This window comes from Syngnathus acus, chromosome 19 (genome assembly GCF_901709675.1).
Source record: "Syngnathus acus chromosome 19, fSynAcu1.2, whole genome shotgun sequence".
NCBI lineage: Eukaryota > Metazoa > Chordata > Actinopteri > Syngnathiformes > Syngnathidae > Syngnathus > Syngnathus acus.
Window position 1 is genome coordinate 423,138 of NC_051103.1, and position 26,953 is coordinate 450,090.

General features: G+C 44.1%; 1 protein-coding gene across 2 annotated transcripts in view; it reads right to left on the reverse strand.

The window, feature by feature from the left end:
• fam162a (family with sequence similarity 162 member A) overlaps window positions 1-26,953 on the reverse strand; it is a 69,233-nt gene continuing 42,280 nt past the window's right edge. For both annotated transcript variants that reach the window (XM_037277501.1, XM_037277502.1), the window contains 2 exons: window positions 23,626-23,734; window positions 1-183 (listed from right to left, as the gene is read on the reverse strand). In XM_037277501.1, coding sequence (XP_037133396.1) covers window positions 67-183; window positions 23,626-23,734 — 226 coding nt within the window. In that variant the 3' untranslated portion in view covers window positions 1-66. The remainder of the gene's footprint in view (window positions 184-23,625; window positions 23,735-26,953) is intronic.

Consider the following 26,953-nt stretch of genomic DNA (forward strand, 5'->3'; position numbering starts at 1 on the left):
TGACTATTTGAGTATAGTTTAGTTTTGGTGGTTAGATGATTCTCATGCAAACACGTTCACCCTGCATCACTGAGCCTTATCCGGCAAGGCAATGGTGCTTTCCTGTTCTCTCTGTAGTTCCTCCTTCCATTTGGCCTTCCTCTCCATGTTCTGACCTGTCAAGGACTCATTTCTGCCAGCAGCCTGAAACAGAAGAATGGAAGACTTAACGGTACAATACAGTGGAAGCGCCAACATCCAAACCCCTCATCATTCATCAATCAACAATGAAATCATCCAATAATGCAAAAAAACTAGTGCAAGAAGCTACACCTAAGCTTCATTCTCTCAAAAGATGACTCAAATGTATGGCAGCAATCGCAGACGATTCACAGAAATCTGACCAACATCGAGAGTCCTACAACACAAAGAGATGAAACTTTAAAAAAATAGACAAGCTGACAAGCATGTGGCAGCATGCCACTCTGCAGCAAGTGCCTGAAGCTAACAAACTTACTTCTTTAGTCATTGTAAAAACAAGAAAGGCAACTGCAAAACAGCAGTCACAGAGGAACAAAAATGGTACAATAGTGTTCAGAATAGTATTGCTATGTGACTAAACGATTAATACAAGTTTTGAGTACATTATTCATTGTTAAAAACAAGGTACCAGTAGATTCAGTAGATTCGCACAAATCCAACAAGACAAAGATGATATGGACACTCTTAACTCTTTCAATGCCAAGCGTTATCAATAAGGCAACACCAAGAATTGCAGCCGATTTTATGCATTTTCACTCATCTTTCAAGGCAGACAGAATATTGTATGAGATAGATAGATAGATAGATAGATAGATAGATAGATAGATAGATAGATAGATCAAAGTCTGCTTTATTGTCAATTTCTTCACATGCCAAGACACACAAAGAAATCGAAATTACGTTCCCACTATCCCACGGTGACAAGACACAATAGACATACAAGTAAACAACACAAAAAAATAAAAACAAGAAGGCACAAACAATGAATAAATAAGAGTGATGAATAAATAATAAATAAACAACATAATAAATAAGAGGAGCAAAAATGGAGCAAGTGTGCATACAGCAGACAGTCAGAATATAGCGCAAAAAGTACAGGAGGCTACGCAGAAGGGGGGAGAGAGTTCAGGATCCTAACAGCCTGGAGTATGAAGCTGTTGGTGAGTCTGGTGGTGCGGGAGCGCAGGCTCCTGTACCTCTTCCCAGAGGGCAGAAGTAGAGGTAGGTACTGAGGACCAGCTTGTCGAGTTTGCAGATGAGTCGTTGTGGCACAATGGTGTTGAAGGCAGAACTGAAGTCCACAAACAGCAATCTCACATACGAGTCCCTTCTCTCCAGGTGGGTGAGGGCCGAGTGGAGGGCAGATCAGATGGCATCCTCAGAGGACCGTTTGGCTCGGTACGCAAACTGGAAGGGGTCTATGGTGGGGTGGAGAAGGGACCTGATGTGCTCCATGACAAGCCGCTCAAAGCACTTCATGATGATGAGCGTCAGTGCCACGGGGCGGTAGTCATTGAAGCAGGACGGCGCAGGTTTCTTCGGCACAGGTAAGATGGTGGCAGCCTTGAAACACGAAGGGACGATGGCTTGCTGCAGGGAAATGTTAAAGATGTCCGTGAAGACACCCGTCAGCTCCCCAGTGCAGTCCTTCAGCGCTCGACCTGGGATGTTGTCAGGGCTCGCCGCCTTACGGGTGTTGATAGCGGCAAGCGCCCTCCTCACGCTATCGGCAGAGAGGCACAGGGGCTGCTCGTGTGGAGGGGGAGGGGTCTTCAGCGGGCAAGTGCTGTTCTGAGTGTCGAAGCGAGCAAAGAAGCGGTTAAGATCGTTGAGCAGACGGACGTCGCCCTCACAGCTCTGCGGCGCGGGCTTGTACTCCGTGATGGTCTGAATGCCCTGCCAAAGGCTCTGTGCGTCCCTGCTGTCCTTGAAGTGGGCGGTAATCTTGCAAGAGAACGCCCTTTTCGCTTCCTTGATGCCCCGGGACAGGTCGGCCCTCGCTGTCCTCAAGCCAGCCTCATCACCCGCTCTGAAGGCTTTGTACCTGGCCCTCAGTAGCCTGAGGACAGCCCCTGTCAGCCATGGCTTCCAGTTAGCCCGAGTGATGATGAATTTCGAGTGGGTCACATCATCAATGCACTTCGCGATGTAAGAGTCAGTATACTCCTCTATGTCCGTCCGATCGTTGCAAGTGGCCACCTGCTTAAACATTTCCCAGTCAGTAGTGCCAAAGCAGTCTCGAAGCGCATCAGAGGCACCCTCAGGCCACACCCTTACCCTCTTGCGAACCGGCCTGGATGCTTTCACCATTTGTCTGTATGCGGGCAAAAGCATAACAGTGAGATGGTCAGAAAGTCCAAGATAGGGGAGGGGGGCGGCTTTGAAAGCTCCTTTATGTGTAGAGTAGACCAGGTCCAGGAAGCTGTCACCACGTGTTGGAAAATTAACATGCTGGTGAAGCCACGGAAAAACAGACTTCAGCTTAGCATGATTAAAATCCCCAGCGAAGGTGGTGAAACCGTCAGGGTGCGCCGTCTGTTGTTCACTGACAGCCTGGTACAGTTCACTAAGAGCCGCGATCCTGTCGCCTTCGATGATGGAATACCGCGACTAGCAGAATCGCCGTAAATTCCCTTGGCAGGTAAAAAGGACTTAATGATCACAAACTCCGCCAGTGGCGAGCAGTGCTTGCATACCACTAGAGTCCCGGCACCATTCGTCACGGATGTAGACGCATATTCCAACTCCTCGCGATTTTCCCCCTTTTACAATGGCCCGGGGGGGAAATTCAGTTGCCAGCAGTATGAATTAAATTACCGTAATTTCCCATGTAAAATACGCCCCCGTGCATAATACGCACCCTAAGAATGGCATGTCGATGCTGGAAAAAAGCCTGTACCTATGTATAATACGCACCCAAATTTTGACTCTTACTTAAGTCCGTAAACGTAAAATTATTTCAGAAAAAAGATCATCTTCGGGAACAACCAGATGTTATTCTGCCGCTCAGTATCACTGCGCATGCGCTAGCAAACTCGATAGTGAAGAAATGTTTCGGATTTGTGTAGGGTACATTGTGACAGCAAACGAGCAGGTGATCGAGCAAGCGTCTGATACGAGAGCATTGTGTTCGTATGGAGCGTGTTTGAAGTGAACAGCAGAGAAGAAAGGAACAAGGCAAAGTGTTGTGAAATAAAATATTACTTGTAATACGCATTTAGGTAGAGAACTGAACTGTTGCTCTTTATATAGCTGATGTGTCTTGCGCATCCATTCTGCGCATCTGTAATGGCGGCCTCCGTATGATATCCGGTCTGCGATGGAGATTAAAAAAGGAACAAGGCAAAGTGTTGTGAAATAAAATATTACCTGTAATACGCATTTTGTTATTTGCTGATTGAAACTGCTAATTAAACTGTGAATTGAAACTAATAGGTAGAGAACTGAACTCTCGCTCTTTATATAGCTGACGTGTCTTGCGCATCCGTTCTGCGCATACTGTCATGGCGGCCTCCGTATGACATCCAGTCTGCGATGGAGATTAAAAAACAAACAATATTTGACAATAACACCACCATCAAGGATTGCACCATCGCATCAAACGATGTGTCGTCAATTATGAATTTTACTAAGTGTGTTGGGCAGGATGGCTGAATGCGATGCGCGATTGACAACAAACATAGGTAGAGAACTGAACTCTCGCTCTTTATATAGCTGACGTGTCTTGCGTTCTGCGCATCGGATCCATAGCGCGCATGCGCAGTGATACTGCCTCCGTATGATATCCGGTCTGCGATGGAGATTAAAAAACAAACAATATTTGACAATAACACATCATCAAGGATTGCATCATCGCATCAAACGATGTGTCGTCAATTATGAATTTTACTGACTAAGTGTGTTGGGCAGGATGGCTGAATGCGATGCGCGATTGACAACAAACAAGAAGAAAGGTGTGATTTCAAGTTTTATTTCGAGGGAGATTTTCTTCATAAATTGTTGTACCCATGCATAATGCGCACCCCAGATTTTAGGACAATAAATTAGTTAAATTTTGCGCATTATGCATGGAAAATCACGGTAAATACATAAATAGAGAATAATCATTGGACATGACAAAAATGACAAACAAAACAAGTGGAGAACAGATCTGCTGTAGATGCAATAGATACAGTGCCTTGCGAAAGTATTCGGCCCCCTTGAACCTTTCAACATTTCGCCACATTTCAGGCTCCAAACAAAGATATAAAATTTTAATTTTTTTGTCAAGAATCAACAACAAGTGGGACACAATCGTGAAGTGGAACGAAATTTATTGGATAATTTAAACTTTTTTAACAAATAAAAAACTGAAAAGTGGGGCGTTCAATATTATTCGGCCCCTTTACTTTCAGTGCAGCAAACTCACTCCAGAAGTTCAGTGAGGATCTTTGAATGATCCAATGTTGTCCTAAATGACTGATGATGATAAATAGAATGCACCTGTGTGTAATCAAGTCTCCGTATAAATGCACCTGCTCTTTGATAGTCTCATGGTTCTGTTTAAAGCGCAGAGAGAACCATGAAGACAAAGGAACACACCAGGCAGGTCCGAGATACTGTTGTGGAGAAGTTTAAAGCCGGATTTGGATACAAAAAGATTTCCCAAGCTTTAAACATCTCAAGGAGCACTGTGCAAGCAATTATATTGAAATGGAAGGAGTATCAGACCACTGCAAATCTACCAAGACCCGGCCGTCCCTCCAAACTTTCATCTCAAACAAGGAGAAGACTGATCAGAGATGCAGCCAAGAGGCCCATGATCACTCTGGATGAACTGCAGATAACTACAGCTGAGGTGGGAGAGTCTGTCCATAGGACAACAATCAGTCGTGCACTGCACAAATCTGGCCTTTATGGAAGAGTGGCAAGAAGAAAGCCATTTCTCAAAGATATCCATAAAAAGTCTTGTTTAAAGTTTGCCACAAGCCACCTGGGAGACACACCAAACATGTGGAAGAAGGTGCTCTGGTCAGATGAAACCAAAATCGAACTTTTTGGCCACAATGCAAAACGATATGTTTAGCGTAAAAGCAACACAGCTCATCACCCTGAACACACCATCCCCACTGTCAAACATGGTGGTGGCAGCATCATGGTTTGGGCCTGCTTTTCTTCAGCAGGGACAGGGAAGATGGCTAAAATTGATGGGAAGATGGATGGAGCCAAATACAGGACCATTCTGGACGGAAACCTGTTGGAGTCTGCAAAAGACCTGAGACTGGGACGGAGATTTATCTTCCAACAGGACAATGATCCAAAACATAAAGCCAAATCTACAATGGAATGGTTCACAAATAGACGTATCCAGGTGTTAGAATGGCCAAGTCAAAGTCCAGACCTGAATCCAATCGAGAATCTGTGGAAAGAGCTGAAGACTGCTGTTCACAAACGCTCTCCATCCAACCTCACTGAGCTCGAGCTGTTTTGCAAGGAAGAATGGGCAAGAATTCCAGTCTCTCGATGTGCAAAACTGATAGAGACATACCCCAAGCGACTTGCAGCTGTAATTGCAGCAAAAGGTGGCGCTACAAAGTATTAGCGCAAGGGGGCCGAACAATATTGCACGCCCCACTTTTCAGTTTTTTATTTGTTAAAAAAGTTTAAATTATCCAATAAATTTTGTTCCACTTCACGATTGTGTCCCACTTGTTGTTGATTCTTGACAAAAAATGTAACTTTTATATATTTATGTTTGAAGCCTGAAATGTGGCGAAATGTGAAAGGTTCAAGGGGGCCGAATACTTTCGCAAGGCACTGTACTTACACTGTCACTGCTGCTGTCAACACTACGTGCAATAACTATTTATTATTTAATTCCTGTACATACCTTAGTCATAATAAAATGAATATCCACATTGTATATACTGTAAATAAGATACTTTTACTTTTATTCTTTATACTTCCTTTATACTTCTTAATCTTTGTAACGTTTATTGTTAGGATTTCTTTTTCTTATACTTATTTGCACTAGAAAGGGAGAATCTCTCCAATTACATTGTAAAGTGACAATAAAAGGTATTCTATTCTATAACAAAGTATTAATATGAACTTTTATTATTAACCAAATACCGTAATTTCACAACCAAAGGGCGCACTGTACTAAAAGGCGCAGTCGCAATTACGAGTGCCATTACTGCAGCAGTGGCTAACCCGCGGCTCGCGAGCCGCATGCGGCTCTTTGGCTGGTTTCATGCGGCTTTTCAGGAGATTTCACATGACAAGCGTCAAAATTCTTGGCTGGCGCTGCCATTTATTCCCTCTAGGTGGCGGTGGCGCGCTGACCAGTTGAATCGGTTTGAGTTGAAAAGAAGAAGAATGACGTACTCTACAAATGCGCGCGTTCATTTGAGTTGTAAATAATTAGTTTCAAGTTCGCTCTCAAAATGGCAGGGAAAAAAAGCACAGCCAAACGAAAATATGAAGAAGAACTGTTAGGAAAATATATATATATGTTATCATGCGTTCTCTAATCGATGCTTTACCGCAATATTACTGCAATATATGCTTGCTGTTTGGCCTTGCTGTTTTTATGATGTACCACAGAAGAGAGAGGTTACAGCTGGGTCCGACAGGTCGCAGCGGACAACTCAGCAAAATGAAGACATCTACCAAGACAGTTCCTTTTAACAAAGACCCTTTTGATCTGATCAACAACATGCCTCATCGCTATCTCGCACCCCCCAATGAACCTGCAAGTGATCACTCATGTTTCCTGATTTCATCACAGACACAAAGAATGGTTGCTGATCACTCATACTCCTCATCACACTGTTCCTTTTTTAATATGTAACACCTTGTGATTTTTCTGCTTACGAGACAAAGCCCACGTGCTATTCCCCTCCCCTTTAGGGGCTTTATCTCATTTTGTGGGTAGGGCAAATCCAAATAAAAAGCGCAGGAGTGCATACAGATATTTAGTGTAGTGAGATTGTTGTAAGCGATCTGTACTGCACTCCTCGCGAGAAAATAACTAATATTCCGTCTCACTTGTGGTTTGTTTGCTGATGCTCTTCTCTTAATAGTTATTCAGTCGGTGAATTAAACCTGACAAGAACACAGGACGTTTTTAACAGAGTGGGAGAGTTTATATTTTTTTGTTGAACGTAATGGCAAGCCATTCTGCCTTATATGTCAGGCATCATTAGCGCATTTCAAATCTTCAGCGTCACTTCAGCTCAGTCCATCCTAATATCGACCAGGAATTTCCAAAAGGGACTGAACTTCGCAAGCACAGGTTGGTCACTTTGAAAAGTCAGGCAGAAAAGCAGATGCATTTTTTCCAAAAATTTACAAACCACTCAGAGACCGTAACGCTTGCATCATATCAACTGGCTTGGAACATTGCACAGGCTAAAAAGCCTTACAACGAAGAGGACTTCATTAAAGGGTTAGGGTTATTGAAAATTGTTATATTTCTGTTTGTGGACTTGCTTGAACTGAGAGTTTATGTGTGTGTGAGACAGTGCACACAATGTTAACTGTTAAATAACTGTCATTATCTTGGTGTGGGACATATTCAATAAATCTGGCTGAGCAGAGGCTGTGTCTGTCTCTCTCTGCCTGCGGGGGGGGGGGGGGGGGGTTGATGTGGCTCTTTGCGGGGGGGGGGGGGGTGATGTGGCTCTTTGTGATGACACAGTCAAAAATGTGGCTCTTCGTCTCTGACTGATTGGCCACCCCTGCATTACTGTATTTAACACACATATAGGGCGCACCGTATCATAGGGCGCATGAATGCCATGATTTACGGTAAACAATTAAAAAACATCACGGGAGCAAGAAAGTGAGTTCGGTTGTACTTTATTCTACTCTTTAACCATGTACTCTACTGTACTCACGTTATTGTTGATCAATATTCATATGCAAATCTGCCAAAGTCCTCAGCTTCTGTATCCAAATTAAACAGTTGGACAAGTTCGCCATCCGACATTCCCTCGTCATTGTCACGTTGCTCTTCGGCAATGATGCCGGCTTTCCAGGAAGCTTGAATTGTGCCTCGTAAGCATGTCTCTTTTCTATGCCATTTAAGAGGGTCCAAATGCTGTTTTCTTTGCACAAACAATTGTATTTACCGTATTGGCCCCAATATAAGATGAGTTTTTTTCATTGAAATAAAACTGAAAAAGGGGGGGTCGTCTTACATTCGGGGTTTAGACAAAGGCTTTTTATCAAACTTGAGTCTTGAAAAAGAGGGTGTCGTCTTATAATTGGGGTCATCTTATATTCGGGCCAATACGGTATTTATCAATGGCGGCAGAGGTACATACTCTACGTCTTACTCGAAGTCCTCTGATCGGGTCTACATATTACGCCTGTTTATTACGTCACTGTGTGGCGGAAGCCACATAAAACAACTTTACAGATTTGCTCAAATGGTAGTACAGTAAAGTGTTTCAAACTTGTAAATAATACATTAATAGTATGAATAAAATACAGATTTGTTTTAGAACTATTGAAAATATAAATATTATACGTGTGTGCGTGTAACATGTTAACAAGAAGTACCAGGCAGGCTAACGAGTTAGTGGAAAGATGCTAATTCGCGATCGTGCTAACACGTGAAAACGGACCTCAAAAGGAATGTAAACCAACATTTGGAGCAATACTACATTGTCCTAAAGCAGGGGTGTCCAAACTTTTTGCAAGGAGGGCCAGATTTGATAAAGTGAAGGGGCCCGGGGGCCAATAGTTTTTTCGGACATTTTTTAACTACAAAAATGTCATGCAAATACACACTGTTATAAAACAAATTTCATTGTCACAATTGTCTTTATTTTTCAAATGACAAAATAACCAAATATGAGTCACTCAGGCAGATGTGAACAACTCTAAAAACACAAATTCTGCCTTTCATTCATATCTGAAGAGTCAGATAACATTGAACAAACTGTATGAAATACCTTAAATTTACATGAGTTTAAAATTACTTTTGCCTCATGAACATTTTAAACGGGAGTTATAAGTAATGCAAAGTTGTCTGTTATTATTAAAACTTAAAACTAGTGAATTCTGCTCTTGTCATTTACGTTATCTTTCAGAAAATAATAGTTTGTGTCAGGTTTACAGGTCCATAACATCAACAGTCTTAACATGGCCACTTCGTAGCTTGCTTTAGTAATATTTATTTTTGACTCACAGTCCCGTGTGAAAAATCGCTGTTGTGATGCCAGTTCAGCTTGGAGCTGCTTCACTTTATCAGTGAGTGAATCACTCGAACGAGTCGTGAATTCATTATTATTATTATTATTATTATTTTTAATAAACATTTATGTTAAAACTTATCTAGTTTTTTATTCCTTGTTTTTATACTCGCCTATTAAATCATAAAAATCAGACACTTGGTTAACAGCTTTATATGACAATATGTACCGTAATTTTCGGACTATAAGTCGCACCGGAGTATAAGTCGCACCAGCCATAAAATGCCCAAAAAAGTGAAAAAAAACATATATATGTATATAAGTCGCTCCTGAGTATAAGTCGCCCCCCCACCCAAACTATGAAAAAAACCGCGACTTATAGTCCGAAAATTACGGTATGTGTTTTACGTTGTTATATGAGCTGGTGCCCCCCAAAATAACAAATGTCGGCATAACGGGTTTTTTTCAGCCTTTTATTAAAACACAAACACATTCGGTATAATAACACCATCAATTACTAGCCAACAAATACAAAATTAAAACATCAATGTCGGCATAACGTGTGGCGGCTGTAAATGGTTTTAGCAGCAATGTTGTCTGTCACTCACTCATGCAGACCAATCAGCAGCGCCAGCGAGCGTTAGATGGAGGAGGGACTTTACGAGTCGTGAATTGCATTTCCCGTTCACCAACGAACGAATCTGTGAGTGAACGAATCACTCACTGAGTGAATCACTCACTGAGTGATTCGCATTTCCAGTTCACCGCGAGAACGGATCAGTGAGGGAACGGCTTTCCCGTTCGCAAATGAGTGATCTGCCTTCCTGTGCATCAACGGATTAGTCAGTGGACGTGTTGCGTCTCCTGGCGTGAACTATGTAAACCAGAATTTAGATTTACGATTTACTTATAGTAGATTTTAAATAACATGTATGCATATACTATATGCCTAAATATTGTTATCCAATATATCGACTGCAGTTTCACATTAGATTGCTGGTTTGAGATGTACTTTAATTATTTCTATTATTATTATTATTATTATTTTAATAAACATTTAAGTTATAACTTGTCTGGTGTTTTATTCCTTGTTTTTATATTCGCCAATCAAAACAAAAATCAGACATTTGGTTAACTGCTTTATATGACAATATGTTTTACGTTGTTATATGAGTTGGTGTCCCCAAAATCAACTAATGTCGGCATAACTTTTTTTTTCAACCTTTTATTCAAACACAGGCGGCTCGGTGGAGCACTGGGTAGCACGTCCGCCTCACAGTTAGGAGGGTGCGGGTTCGATTCCACCTCCGGCCCTCCCTGTGTGGAGTTTGCATGTTCTCCACAGGCCGGCGTGGGTTTTCTCCGGGCACTCCGGTTTCCTCCCACATCCCAAAAACATGCTTGGTAGGCCGATTGAGCACTCCAAATTGTCCCTAGGTGTGAGTGCGAGTGCGTATGGTTGTTTGTCTCTGTTTGCCCTGCGATTGTCTGGCAACCGGTTCAGGGTGTCTCCCGCCTACTGCCCGATGACGGCTGGGATAGGCTCCAGCACGCCCGCGACCCCCGTGGGGACTAAGCGGTACAGAAAATTGATGGATGGATGGATATTCAAACACAAACACATTCGATATATAATAACACCATCAACTACAGGCCAACAAAAACAAAATTAAAACATCAATGTCGGCATAAAGTGTGTCGGCTGGCAATGGCATAGCGGCAATGCTGTCTGTCACTCACTCGTGAATCTTCGCGAACGACCAATCAGCAGCGCCAGCGAGCGTTAGATGGAGGAGGGACTTTACGAGTCAGTGACGTAAATTCCCGTTCATGAACGAGTCAGTGATGCAATTTCCCGTTCACGACCGGGTGAGAGACTGTTGCCAACGGATCAGTGTGTAAGTGTTGTATTATAGAAAGAAAAGTGTTAATTACCCGAGCCAACTATTATTATATATAATAATTTGGGGGGGTTGTGTAGTTGTATTGTTTGATGTGTATGGGTTGTTTCCACTGGATGTAAAAAAAAAAAATAGAAGAAAACGAATCTTTTGAGTGAACCGATTCTAAAGATTCAGTTCACCTAAAAGAACTGGAATGCACATCACTAATGTACACGAACGTGAAACAAGAAGTGGGATCGCCTGAAAACCGCCTTCAAAATAAAGCACCCTACCTCAAATCAAAGCACGACTGAATAACATAACATGGAGAATTCTTAACACATACTGTAAATATGTGTGTGTGTGTGCTTGCACACAGGGCGGTGTGATGCGAAGTGCAGTGGTGTTGGAGTAGTAGTGCTCGTAGTTAGTGCATGTTGCATGCTTCTTCCTGCTTGCTACCTTCTGCTTTCAGCTACTGCCGCCGGCTAGCCCCCTGTTTCCGGGGGCGAAAAGAGTGCGTAAGTCTCCTCAGCCGGTACATAGCCTCTCCACCGTCAAGACTTCTGCATGCCTTCTCGTGGCCACACATGGTAACTGGGTGCCTCACGGCTCCAGGCCAAATTGCAGGGGATCGATCGGGGGAGAAACAGTGGGCCCCTAGGCGTGACGTACAGGCCCACCGGCATGTGGATGTCCTGGCGCCCGCTAACCACTGTCCCAGCTATGGGGGAAATAGCACCCCCGCTGCCTTGTGGGTTTCGTCTGGAACGAAAAGGCTAAGGGAGCAAACCCCGACAGGAAACCCGGCTCGGACTCCGTTAGGCAGACTCATGGTTTTAAAAAGCATTGTTCTGGCAACTCCTGCAGCCAACCTGATGCCAAATGTATCGGTTCACCGTTCCATTGGATGACAACAGGAAGGCCGAGAGGGAAGCCCTGATGCCTGGGAAACTCAAGGCTTCCATAAAACTTGCCCAGGCTTCTTGCGCACTGGAGAGGCTCACCAGCCACAGCAGACGCTGTGCAAAGAACACCTAACCTCCAGACACAAGAAATCTATGGTCTTTCGAGACTGTGATGCCGATGACTGTAAATATGTTTTTAGAACAGCTTTTATTATTATAAATTTTTTTTATAACAAAGTACAACACTGTAAATGTTTTTTTAGAGCTCTTATTATTCTAACAATTTTTTTATAAAAAGGTACAAGTGTACACACAGCAATTGTGTGGGCAATCCCTGCCTTCTGCTGGCGTGTGGGCAACTTTCATGCCATAATTCGCCAAATTAGAAGTTTTATTGAGAATTTTAATTTTTTTAAATTTGGAGAAAAAATATGCGATTTAGTGAAACCGTAATAAACAAACCGCGATGTAGCGAGGGATTACTTTATTTATTTATCAATGGCAGCGGAGGTACATTGCTCAAACGTAAGTTAAAGTTAAAGTCCCAATGATCGTCACATACACATCTGGGTGTGGTGAAATTTGTCCTCTGCATTTAACCCAGCCCCGTGTGATTTTGATCCATTTCCTGGGGGAGAGGGTAGCAGTGAGCAGCAGCGGTGCCGCGCTCGGGAATCATTTGGTGATCTAACCCCCCAATTCCAACCCTTGATGTTGCGTGCCAAGCAGGGAGGCAATGGCTCCCATTTTTATAGTCTTTGGTATGACCCGGCCGGGGTTTGAACCCACAACCTTCCAGTCTCAGGACGGACACTCTACCACTAGTCCACTGAGCGGGTCAAGCTGGTAGTATTTATTTACCAATGGCAGCGGAGGTACGTACTCCTCTACGTGTTACATCCAGTCCTCTGATTGGTTTACCACCCCGATCTACGTAAAACGTAATGTTCTCTGAAGACTATGGAGAGGATCATCCTGGGTCACCTGCGTTCACTAGTGGGAGCGCAGCTGGACCCCCTGCAGTTTGCTTGGAACACTGCTTCACCTGGAGGACATCGGGAGCACTGGGAGGATCGTGTTCTTCGGTTTCTCAAGCGCTTTTAACATCATCCAGCCGTTACTGCTTAGGGTGAAGATGGAGAAGGCAGGTATGGACCAGAGCCTGGCTGCATGGACAACAGACTTCCTCACCGACAGACCGCAGTATGTGAGGTTACAGTCAAACCTTGGTTTTTGACCACAATCCGTTCCAGAAGGCGGTTCCAGAAGCGAATCAGTCGAATTCCGAATCTATTTTTCCCATTACAAATACAGTGGAGCCCCGGTTTTCGACCACAATCCATTCCAGAAGGCTGTTCGAGAAGTGAATCGTTCGAATTCCGAATCATGGTTTCCCATTACAAATAAGGGAATAAAAATTAATCAGTTTCAAGCAAAAAAATTTTTTTTAAGCATTTGTTCATTTGCGCATTTTTGTCCGATCGCGCAACTGCAGCGCACCGCCGAATGCGCAACCGTGGCGCGCCGCCGACCGCGCAACTGCACCGCGCTGGTCGCATTATTGTGACAGAGCGGTCCCTAAATTTTAGAAAATATCTTTCCTAATGGACTTTCCAAAATTTAAGTGGACCTCAGTGCGCAGGGAGCTTAATTTGGTCCGATCGCGCAACCGCAGCGCGCCGGGCGCTCACTGTCGCATTGCTTTAGGAGCATCTTTGTGTTTTATGATGGCTTTACTGCTCCCACTTGCTTCCTTTGGAGGCATGATTAGAGTTGATGGAATCCTCAGAGTAACAAGAACGTAATAACAAACGGAGTCAGTTGGCATGCGGGTCCTCTCGGCTCATCTCGCGAGGTTCGACAACCAAATTTCGCCCGACATCCGAAGCAAAAAAATCTCGAATTTTTTGTTCGAATACCGATTTGTTCGAGAACCGGGACGTTTGAAAACCGAGGCTCCACTGTAATGGAAAAAAAAAATTTGTTTCAAGTAAAAAAAAATCCCGCCTTTTTTAAGCATTTTTTTATTTGCGCATTTTTGTCAGATCGCGCAACTGCAGCGCACCGCCGAACGCGCAACTGTAGCGCGTCACCCACCGCGCAACTGCACCACGGTGGTCGCATTATTGTGACAGAGCCGTCGCTAAAATGTATTAAATATTTGTAAAGTCCTAATTTACTTTCCAAAATTTAAGTGGACCTCAGTGCGCAGGGAGCTTAATTTGGTCCGATCGCGCAACTGCAGCACACCAGGCGCTCACTGTCGCATTGCTTTAGGAGCGTCTTTGTGTTTTAGGATGGCTTTCCTGCTCCCACTTGCTTTCTTTGGAGGCATGATTAGGGGTTAATACAATCCTCAAAGTTACGAAAATACAATAACAAGAGTCAGTCGGCATCCGGGCCGCGCGGTTGGGTTTTCCCGGGTCCTCCCGGCTCATCACGCGAGGTTCGACCTCCGAATTTTGTTCGACAACCGAAGCAAAAAAGTCTCGAATTTTTTGTCCGAATTCCGATTATTTCGAGAACCCGGACGTTCGAAAACCAAGGTTTGACTGTTGTATAAATAGATGCAGCTCACTGACAAGTGCCACTCTTTGAGCTAATTTTAGAACCGTCCTGCAGGCGACTCATGCGGTCCTCACGGGACGACCTGGTGCCCGCGGGCACCGTGTTGGTGACCCCTGCTCTACGCTGTGGTCTGCTGGGGTGGGGGCAGTACTGACCGGGACAGGGGGAGACTGAATAAGATGGTCAGAAGAGCGAGCTATGTCCTGGGCTGTCCCCTGGACTCCATTGAGGTTGTGGGTGAGAGGAGGATGTTGATTAAGCTTAAATCCATCATGGACAACACCTCTCACCCCCTCCATGAGATTGTGCGGTCCCTGAGCAGCTCCTTTAGCAGCAGACTTTTGCACCCTCGGTGTAGGAAGGAACGGTTCTGCAGGTCCTTCATTCGCTCTGCTGTTAGACAACATGCGTGGCACCTGATAAAATTAATGTGTTTCTTCTCTACTAGCAGCACTTGTGTTTGTCCTTGTCTATTATTTTCGATTTTTTGAAATTTTGGCACTTGTTTTAGTCTTGCACTCGTATTATTCTTGCACTCATTTGCGCTGCTGTGACAAGTGAATTTCCCTGGTGTGGGATGAATAAAGTTCAATCAATCAATCAATCAATCAATCAATCAATCAATCAATCAATCAATCAATCAAAAATGTTATGTCCTCTGATTGGTTCATCGAGTGCCTGTATATTACGTCTCTGTGTGGCAGAAGCCACACAAAACAATGGCGGCGGAGGTACGTACTCCTTTACGTCAGTGGTCCCCAACCTTTTTTGCGCCACGGACCAGTTACGCGTCAGAAATATTTTTGCGGACCAGCCTTTATATAAATAAATAATAAATCTATATAAATAGTACATGTATAATAAATATAGAAATACGATGAAATAAAATGATGTGGCTGGCATAAAAACAAGTATAAACGACAAAAATAAAACACCATTACGTTGAATTAGTGGGAGCACTGAGCTCATTCCTCAGAAACGAGCCGGCCCCATTTAGGCGTAATCGGAAAAAATGACATCCGAAGTGGTTAAGGTTTGTCTGTTTATGCAGGATGCTTGGTCTCCATGTGCCGAAGCAGTTCTGAAGGCTTCATTGCCTCGTTAGCTAGCCTGTCGCCACATATGCCGAGTGCGCTTGGCGCCTCAGTCACCTGTGGCAATAAATCCATATTTTAAGTAGGACTCCAGAAATGTTCTTTTAAATCCAGCTTTCCTTTTCATAGAAGTGGTAGCCTCTTCTTCTTCAGTCTCCTCATTGGGCTTTTTTCCGTTTCCGAAGAAGCTTTCCAAACTCTGTTTCTTGCTCATTTTTGCTTGCCTCGCTTGTCTCATAGTTGAAGTGTACCTATGATGAAAATTACAGGCATTTCTCATCTTGTAAGTGGGAGAACTTGCAAAATTGGTAGCTGACTAAATACTTTTTTGCCCCCGTGTGTGTATGTGTATTTTAATATTGCTGATTATGGCTTACAGCTTAAGAAAACTCAAAAATCCTATCTCAAAATATTAGAATATTTCCTCAGACCAAGTAAAAAAAAAAAGATTTATAACAGCAAAACAAAATCAAACATTTGAAAATGTCCATTAATGCACTCGGTATTTGGTTGGGAATCCTTTTGCACGGATTACTGCATCATGGCGGCGTGGCATGGAGGCAATCAGCCTGTGGCATTGCTGAGGTGTTATGGATGCCCAGGATGCTTCAATAGCGGCCTTTAGCTAATTTGCATTGTTGGGTCTGGTGTCTTTCAGCTTCTTCTTCACAATACCCCACAAATTCTCTATGGGGTCACAGGAATTGGCAGGCCAATCGAGGACAGTAATGCCATGGTCAGCCATTGTCTGGTGGTTTTGACACTGGGGGCAGGTGCCAGATCATGCTGGAAAATGAAACCATCATCTCCATAGAGATTTTCAGCAGATGGAAGCATGTAGTGCTCTAGAATCTCTTGGTACACATCTGCATTTACTCTGGACTTGATGAAACACAGTGGACCAACACCAGCAGCTGGCCTGGCTCCCCAAACCATCGCTGACTGTAGGAACTTCACAATGGATTTCAAGCAACTTGGATTTTGCTCCTCTCCAGCCTTTCTCCAGGCGCGGGCGCCTTGACTTCTAAATGAAATACAAAACTTGGTTTCGTCTGAAAAGATGACTTTGTACCACTCTGCAACTGTCCAGTGCTTCTTTTCCATAGCCCAAGTCAGACGTTTCTTCCATTGTCTTGAGTTCAGAAGTGGCTTGACCCTGGGACTACGGCTATTGTAGCCCATTTCCCGGACACGTCTGTGAACAGTGGCTTTTGATACCTGGACTCCAGCTTCAGTCCACTGTCTTTGAAGCTCCCCCAAATTCTGGAAGCGGCTCTTCTTCACAATGCTGTTAAGGCTGCGGTCATCTCTCTTAGTTGTACAGCGTTACCTGCCACATTTCCCCCCTTCAACAGACTCTTTCTGGATGTGCTTTGAAACTGCACTCTGTGAACAGCTTGCTCTTTGAGAAATTTCTTTTTGTGTCTTACCCTCCTAATGGAGGGTGTCAATGATGGTCCTCTGGTCAGCAGTCAGATCAGCAGTCTTCCGCATACTTGTGATTTAGTTTAATGAACCAAGCTGAGTGTTTTTCAAGGCTCAGGAAACCCTTGCAGGTGTTACGAGTTAGACGATTCAAGTGATTAGTTGAATACCCTACTAGTATACTTTTTCATGATATTCTAATATTTTGAGATAGGATATTTGAGTTTTCTTAAGCTGTATGCCATAATTAGCAATATTAAGATAATACAAGGCTTGCAATATTTCAGTTGATTTGCAATGAATCCAGAATGTATGACAGTTTTGTTTTTTTAATTGCATTACAGAAAATATAGAACTTCATCACAATATTCTATTTTCAGAGACAGTCCTGTATATATACATACAGTATCTCACAAAAGTGAGTACACCCCTCTCATTTCTGAAATATTTTAATTATATCTTGTCATGGGACAACACTGAAAAAATGACTGATCCAATGTTAAGTAGTCACTGTAGAGTTTGGATAGCTAAGTAAATTTATTGTTACTTCAAAGTAACTCAAAATACAACAATGAATGTGTAAAATGCTGGCAACATAAGTGAGTACACCCCAACTGAAAATGCCAAAATTGGACCCAAATGTCAATATTTTGTGTGGCCACCATTATTTTCCAGCACCGCCGTAACCCTTTTAGGCATGGAGTTCACCAGAGCTTCACAGGTCGCCGCTGGAATCCTATTCCATGATGACATCACGGAGCTGGTGGATGTTGAAGACCTTGCGCTCCTCCAACTTCTGTTTGAGGATTCCCCACAGATTTTCATTAGGGTTTAGGTCTGGGGACATGCTTGGCCAGTCCATCACTTTCACCCTCAGCTTCTGTAGGAAGGCAGTGGTCGTCTTGGAGGTGTGTTTGTGGTCATTATCGTGTTGGAATACTGCTGCGCGGCCCAGTTTACGGAGGGAGGGGATCATGCTCTGCTTCAGTATTCCACAGTACATGCTGGCAATCATTGTTCCCTCAATGAACTGTATCTCCCCAGTGCCAGCAGCGCTCATACAGCCCCAGACCATGATTCTCCCACCACCATGCTTGACTGTCAGCAAGACACACTTGACTTTGTACTCTTCACCTGGTTGCCGCCACACACTCTGGACACCATTTGAACCAAATATGATTATCTTGGTCTCATCAGACCACAGGACATGGTTCCAGTAACCCATATCCTTAGTCTGCTTGTCTTCAGCAAACCTTTTGCGAGCTTCCTTGTGCATCTTTTTTAGAAGAGGCTTTTTTCTGGGACGACAGCCATGGAGACGGTGTCTCGATGACTTATGTTTGGTGTGTTGTCAAGAGTATTTCATTTATCGTTATTTAGTATAGCGGAACCATTACGCACAGTTAATTATGTAATGTGTGCCGTCGTGTTGTGTGACGTCAGAAGTTGAGCGTTGACTTACGTGCTGTATTTCTGTCTGTTGCAGAACCACACATTCCCCCCACACACATGCACGCACACACACGCACACACGCACGCACACGCGCACATCTAAGATGGCGGCGCGTGCACACGCAGCGGCCTCTCTCTGTCCCGAACGGTGTTTTGTTTTGTCGTTTAATGTGGGTTTGTCCGCCAGTTTTGTGTGTTCGTCTCGTCGTGCTACAAGTGCGGCGGGCTGCTTCTGCTCGACATCGGCGAAAGCGAGTTTTGTGGCGATCTGGACTTTGAAGCGGGGACATTAAAGGCGCTCGGTCTGCTCCGTCCTGGAGCGTCGCCGGACTCGCCTGCTATTCCTCCCCCGGTTGGGCGTCCGGGCCTGGCTGGCGGCCAACCCAGCTCGCCCGGCCGTGCCTTCCATTCTTCTGGCGAACGTTCGATCGCTGGACATCAACATGCCTGCTGAGTTCTGCGGACCGGACAGTGCGTAGCTGCTGTGCATCTGGAGCGGATGGCGTGCTATCGGGCGGACCGGGCCATTGTACGAGGGGGAACATCGCGAGGAGGTGGACTGTGCGTCTACATCCGTGACGAATGGTGCCGGGACTCTGTTGTGGGATGCCAGCACTGCTCGCCACTGGCGAAGTTTGTGATCTCCAGGCTGTTGGGGTCCTGAACTCTCTCCCCGTTGTTTTACTTGTGTGTTAATCGTGTACTGTGTCTCGTCACCGTGGGATAGGGGGAACGGTATTTCGGTTTCTTTGTGTGTCTTAGCATGAAGGAATTGACAATAAAGCTGACTCTGACTCTGACACGCACAGATACACGCACACACGCACACACACACACTCCACACACCATTCACACGCATCATACAATAATCACACACAAGAATCTCAAAGACTCACCCATGTACACTACACACACCTGCTCTCACATCCTTGAGACAAAACATGTGCCTATACCCTTTTGCCACTTTGCCTGTATGCCCCTATGAGCCACAGTGACTGTTACTTTTTTGCCAATAATTCAGTAAAGCAATCAAAACTGAATCACGGCTTCCCTCCTGTGTTTTGACCGACACCCGGGGGCGAAAAGAGCATAACCATCCGAGTTATGGCTCAGGCTCCCCAACAATAGCGGTAGCTGTTTGCATTATTTTATAGCAATGTTTTTCCTTATTCAGATTTGTTTCAAGACTACAGTTACAGTTAGACTTCACTTTGATGGTTAATGCAGTTATTGCAATTTTGTTCTTTTATCACAGTATTTATTTACATTTCATAAACCAGAAGTCATTCATTTAAATGTGATTGCACTTTAGTTTACATATTTAAATGTTCAGATATTAAGATGTGATAGATAGTTTTTGGATGATTTCAATGGGGCAAAATAACGTGTTTTTTCTCTCGAATATATTGTTATAATCATTTGTTTCAGATGTAATCATTTTCTGAATGAAAATTAAATTTGGTGTTCAAAAAGTCTTTTTTCAAACTTGAGTCTTGAAAAAGAGGGGGTCGTCTAATAATCAGGGTCGTCTTATATTCGGGCCAATACAGTATATATCAAACTATAATATAAACAACAATTTTATCGAACCATCCGTGTCACTTCAAATCATTAAATCCATCGAAATCTTCGTCCTATGTGTCACTTTAAAAAAAAAAAAAACAGCTGTTGACTCCGGAACTCCATGCGCTGCTGACGTCATACTCGTTGTCAGTTGCGGCGCCAAGTATTCCACAGATCTACGTATATAACTACATTGTAGCGTTACCAAAGTACCAGGCAAGACGTGGGTTTGGTCACCGGCTCTTTATTTCACAAAACAAGAGCTCAACATATGAGCCAACACAGTGCTATAAGCAAGCGCCCTTGATCGCTCTTCCCGTCTCCCCTCCCCGCTGCCTTCACGGCCTTGCTAGACAATCGTAAAATACTGAAGTCTAACAACATAGACGTTGCTACTCTAAATAAACTATACATCAAATAACTATGACATAAATAACAAGTTTTTCGAACCATCTGTGTCACTCCAAATCATAAAATCTCGTGACTCCTGAAGTCAGTGAATGGAACTCAGTCAGTGAGGCTCCAATTATTCCACAGCCATAGTGCGCTCTCATGCGGTTTAAAGTGAAAATAACATGTGGAGTAATGTGTTATTGATCAAGTAAAAATGTGTGCATAATTACACATATAAGTCGCTCCTGAGTATAAGTTGCCCCCCAACCCAAACTATGGAAAAAACCCGCGACTTATAGTCCGACAAATACGGTATTCAAACACAAGGTCCCTCCTCGTAGCGGTTGTTGCTTGGGCCCAAATGAATACCGTAATTTTCGGACTATAAGTCGCTCCGGAGTACAAGTCGCATCAGCCTTAAAATGCCCAAAAAAGTGAAGAAAAACATATACGTATAAGTCGCTCCGGAGTATAAGTCGCATTTTGGGGGGCAATTTATTCGACAAAACCCAACACCAAGAACAGTCATGAACGAGCAACAACAGGCTAAACGATAGGTATGCTAACGTGACATAAACACAAACGAAGAGCTGAGAACGGCCCTGACGTAAAATTCAGAGTTATTCACAAAACTATTACATAAATAACACGTTAATAAAACCATCTGTGTCACTCCAATTCATTAAATCCATTGATCGTCCTTTGTGAACAATGCGTGCGCGCCGCTGACGGCGCTTGCACTTCAAAATATTCCACAGGCCCATATAACGATATATGAATTATATATCAAATAACTATTATATAAGCAATAATGTTATCAAACCATCTGTGTCACTCCAAACCATTAAATCCATCGATCGTCCTTTGTCAACAATGGGTGCGCGCAGCTGACGGTGCTTGCACTTCAAAATATTCCACAGGCCCATATAACGATATATAAATTAGATATCAAATAACTATTATATAAGCAATAGTATTATCAAACCATCTGTGCACTCTAAATCATTAAATCCATCGATCAAATTCCTCGTCCTTCGTCAACAACGCCGCGCGTGCGTTCTGACGTCAGCCCCGTCGTTATTCCACAGATCTACTATACAACTATATTGTAGTGTTAAAGTTCAAGGAAAGACGTGGGTTTGGTAAACGGCTCTTTATTTACAAAACAAACTTTCAGGCGTGTGGCGGCGTGGACGTCCAGCCACGGAAGTGGAAGAGAGCTCCATAGAATAGGACCGGGCGTGCGTAAAAGCCATGACCGAGCCCCATCCACCGTCCCCGGACAGCCACCCGGCCGAGCGCCGGCCCTCGACTTCCATCCACGGAGGTGAAAGACAGCTCGGTAGAGTAGGACCGGGTGTGCGTAAAAGCATTGTCCGAGCCTCATCCACCGTCCCTGGACAGCCAACCGGCCGATCGCCGGCCCCCGACTTCAATCCACGGAAGTGAAAGAGAGCTCCGGAGAGTAGGACCGGGCGTGGGTAAAAGCCATAATAGTTTTTCAAACCTTCTGTGTCACTCCAAATCCTTAAATCCTTCAAACTGTTCGTCCACTGTGTCACTTAGAAACAAAGCCGCTAATGATGCCGGTAGTACGTGGGGCCCTTCGTCATCCCGTGATCAATCTTTGTCCTTTATGTAAACAACCGCCGCCCCACGCCGCGTCGCGCTGCTGACGTCACTTGAAATTCAAATTACAGTAATCCCTTGCTACATCGCGGTTCGTTTATCGCGGTTTCACTTTTTTTGGAAGATTTTTGAAAAAAAAAAACACATATAAGTCGCTCGTTATTATAAGTCGCCCCCCCCCCCAACTATGAAAAAAAACGCGACTTATAGTCTGAAAATTACGGTACATACAAAAAATTTTCAAAAAGTTTAAAACGAACAGTGCACGCACTACCACGTTACCTGAAAACTACCACATTACCTAAAAACGGACGGTGCATGCACAACCACATTACCTGATGCACGCATATGTGACGTGATCAATGTTAAGGTAGTTTGACGGACCAGATAGTGTTTGCAAGAAAATGTTTTTTTTTGGAGCGTATGGGTTCGCCCAGGGCACAAAAGTAGCCAGCACCGCCTCTGATTAAGTTTACTCAATTATACCAGCTCAGTGGCCTAGTGGTAGAGTGTCCGCCCTGAGACTGGAAGGTTGTGGGTTCAAACCCCGGCCGGGTCATACCAAAGACTATAAAAATGGGACCCATTGCCTCCCTGCTTGGCACTCAGCATTAAGGGTTGGAATTGGGGGGTTAGATCACCAACTGATTCCCGAGCGCGGCACCGCTGCTGCTCACTGCTCCCCTCTCCCCCAGGGGATGGATTAAAATCACACGGGGATGGGTTAAATGCAGAGGACAAATTTCACCACACCCAGGTGTGTGTGTGACGATCATTGGGACTTTAATCTTAATCTTAATTTTATAGTATCCAGCAGTGTGGCAAAAAGTAAAGTTAAAAAAGTAAAGCTGGCTTGGATGTCCACCACCCGAGCCAGGTTAAGACGGCCAAACATGTTATGGACTACCAAACTGCTGACATCATCACATGGGCTCTGCATGCGAGATCCAGATTTTTATTTGGCTGATGTAGGACCGATATCCACTATTAATACATATTGGATCTGGACACCCCATATCATCAACATGATCAGTGTCTGAAAATGTATTAAACATGAAAGTAATTTCAGCAAATTTTCAGGCATAAAACTGGTAGCCCTTCGCAATAATAGCTCTCGCTCTCAAAAAGATTAGAGGCCACTGCATGCATTGGTAACTGGTAATTGGTAACGCATGGGTTGGCAACTCCGGTCCTCGAGGGACGGTGTCCTGCATGTTTTAAAGGTCTCCCTGACGCAACACACCCTGATTCAAATGATCAGGATAGTTATCTAGCTTCTGCAGACTAATTGCTTATTATCTGACTATTTGAATCAGGTGTGTTGCAACAGTAGGTCATAGAAAACATGCAGGACACCGGTCGGCCCTTGAAGACCAAAGTTGCCTACCTCTGCTCAGCTTTGAAAGTTCCACTATTTTTGCAGTAAAATACCCCCCCCCCCCCACCCACCCACACACACACACACAACAGAACTCACTGTGTTCGAACACACACACAAAACACTCACCTGTTTGCCCAGGAGGACCATCAACAAGCAGGCACCTATTGTGGCTGCCATCATCACGTAGCAGGCTTTTACTCGCACTTTGTTTCTGGCAGCGTCAAGCATTTCATACCTGTTGCACACACAAAATGCAACAAGTCATTTCAGTAATATACTCCTATTATGGTCAACGTTAGTAATATACTACTCGTTTGAGGGCCAAATGTGTCTCGGATAGACCACTTCCTGTTTAAGAGGGTGCTTTTATTTTTTACCACTGGTAGTTGTAATTTTATGTATAATTTAGAATTTACTTCAAAATTCAGCAAAGCTGCTTTAACCCACATGATCATAGCTTGTAAAAACTTCACACACTTGATGAGAGTCCGGGCCTGAAAACATCTACAAATGTAGTTTTTATCATACCTCAATTATACACCTACTGGCTCCAGCAAATAAAAGTTTTGTTTTGTTTTGTATTCCTACTAGCGGGTCAACCAGATTGACTTAATATTTCCTTGGAAAAGTGTTAAGGCCTTCATGATGCTAAAACATGGACTTTTCGCAAAACACTGATGCCGTGAGTTTCCCAAGAAAACTTTGCTAAATTTGAGCGTCTAAACATGCACAAAAACTCATGAAGCTGGACATACATCAGGCTTGGCAAAAATGTATTAGTTTATTATTCATTTAAGTAATGGCTCAGTGACCCCCTAATAATAATAATAATAAAAGTAAAAAAATATATATAATAACATAAAATAATAATAATAATAATAAAATAGCAGCTCTTCATATGAATCCAGAGGTTAACCATGATTTGTTTCCTCCTCAAGTCCAAGGGTATCTCACGCATCTCCACCTGTAAGGGACCCACTGGAGAAGTTTTAAAAGCTCCACAACATATCCTCAGAGCCTGGGCCTGTATTACACAACCAGTCTTTTTAACGACGACGTTGCTGCTGACTCATAACTCACACGCCCATAAACAGACCTCATTCAAAGCGCTACACATATTTATACAGGCCTACAGTAAATGCACCAGAGGTGCAAGAGTGTTTCAACTTTGTCAAACAGCCTCAGAGGGGTGAAAGAGTGTTATCGAGTGCATACGAATTCTCGAAAAGCAGCCCTACTAAAATTGATATACCAGAGGTGAGAGAATGGCACAAGCCTGCCAAACAGTCAGGGTGTGTCAAAACTCAAAAAGAGATTAAAAAAACAAATAAAAAAAGACTCTCTATACATATATATTTAAAAAGAAGTGACAAAAAGGATGGAAATATTTGAGACGATATCTTGTTATATGATAGGGTGAAGTATATTTCTATGGTGTAAATTCAAGTGAGAGATTTAAATAAAAAAATGTGTGGGTGACAAATTGGAATGATTAGTCTACCAGCCTTTTCCAGCAACGAAATGTTCGTGACGCGCTCTTGCCAAGTGATGTCCAGAATCCAACATAGACACCGGATATGAAACTTTTCCAGTCGGTCCTCTTGGCGAGCATAGGTGGTCCATGACTCACTACCGTACAGCAATGTTCCGAGGACGCAAGCCTGGTACACTTTTAAGTAGTTAATGAGATTGGCTGTGAAATTAATGCGGAGCCTGGGCCTGATGGGCAGCGGGCCCAGGTTCACTCTGTTGTTGATTTGACGCAGGCCCTCATGATCGACATTCCTGAAGGAATTTTGACATAGGACATAGATGGCTCAATGACTACTGTGTGGAGTCAAGAGAATTACAAAGGTGAGCTGGGCGCCTTATATTAAGTGGTCCGTCACCTGGGTGGAAAAAGTGAAGGAAATGGCAAAAGAAAAACCCTCCAGTGGTGTGGAATTGGATGGGCCATTTGTGGAGGATTTAGTGACAGTACATAGTGACATAGACTATGGTAATGAAAATTGTTCTCCAAAGGGGAAATGTTTACAAAATAGTGGAAAAAGAGGGGATGGAGAGTGTTGGAGTGTTTGTGGTCATCATCATCATAGCTTGTCACGCCAAACAACCAACCATTCTAGGGTGTTCTGATTCACATTCAGCAAGTCAGCATTGTTCAGGCTGCATGATAAGGGACACGCTCGGAGGATATGCTCGATGATCTGGGCTCCCTCTCCACACTCACACGACTGATCCGTCCCCAGGCTCCATCTGACCTGTCCTATATACTCCTGATCTTGCCCTATTAAGGGCACACCAGCTGCCTCTAGGGAGATGTGCCACATCAGCAATTTCTTCGGTGGGGTCTTGAACAGCACTGTTGGGGGTACCGTATTTTCATGTTCGAAAGACGCATTGTAATAAAAGGTGCGGTCTCAGTTGTGTGCCATGACTGTGTTTAACACACACATAGGGTGCAACGGCTCATAGGGTGCGAGTTTTATATATACAATCCACGCCCACACTTAGCCCTTTAACGTCCTCATGGCGCTCTCAACTACGTCCGCCTTACAACAACCACACGCGCGTGCACGCGCGCGCACGCACACGCGGTACTAGCAGACATGTTAGCTTTACTTGTTTTACATGTTTACTTTGAACGGCCGGTTCACACCGATGTCCAGCGGTTGGAGTTCCTTTGTCGCGCCTCCCGGAATGACAGCAAGCTCGGCGTTCATTGCTTCAATTGTTTTTTCACATCGGCTGTGACGACAGCACACACACGCGCGCATGCGCACACGCACACACACACACACACAAACACACACACACACACACACAAACACACTGCAGATCCACGCCCACACTCCCCCCGTAAACGTTCTCATGGCAACTGCAACAACAACACACACACAAGCATACAAGTGTGCGTATTTAAAAATGAAGCGGGAGCAAAACTGCGTTTGGTATTCACATTTCTATTACCGGTAATGGTCATCAATTAAACCCATTGAAGTCCTCATCCTCTGTTTCCGAATTGAACAGCAGCGCTAAATCTCCAACTGACATGCCAGGTTCACTTTCTTCACTGTCACTTTCCGTGCCGTGTGGCTCCTCGGCTATGATGCCGGCTTTTACGAAAAGCTTGCACAACAGTGCCAGCAGACATGTTAGCCCAAGCATCCACAATCCATTCGCAAATTGTGGCGTAACTCGCCCGGCGCTGCCTTCCACTCTTAGTGAAACTATGCTCTGCATCGGTCATCCATCGCTCCCATGTCGCTCGCAGCTTTACTTTGAACGGCCGGTTCACTCCGATGTCCAGCGGTTGGAGTTGCTTTGTCGTGCCTCAAGCTCATGACAACAAGCTCGGCGTTCATTTGCTTCACCTGTTTTTTCACATCGGCTGTGAGATGGGCACGCATCGAGTCACAGATCAACAGCGATAGTGATGCGTGGAAAAAAACAC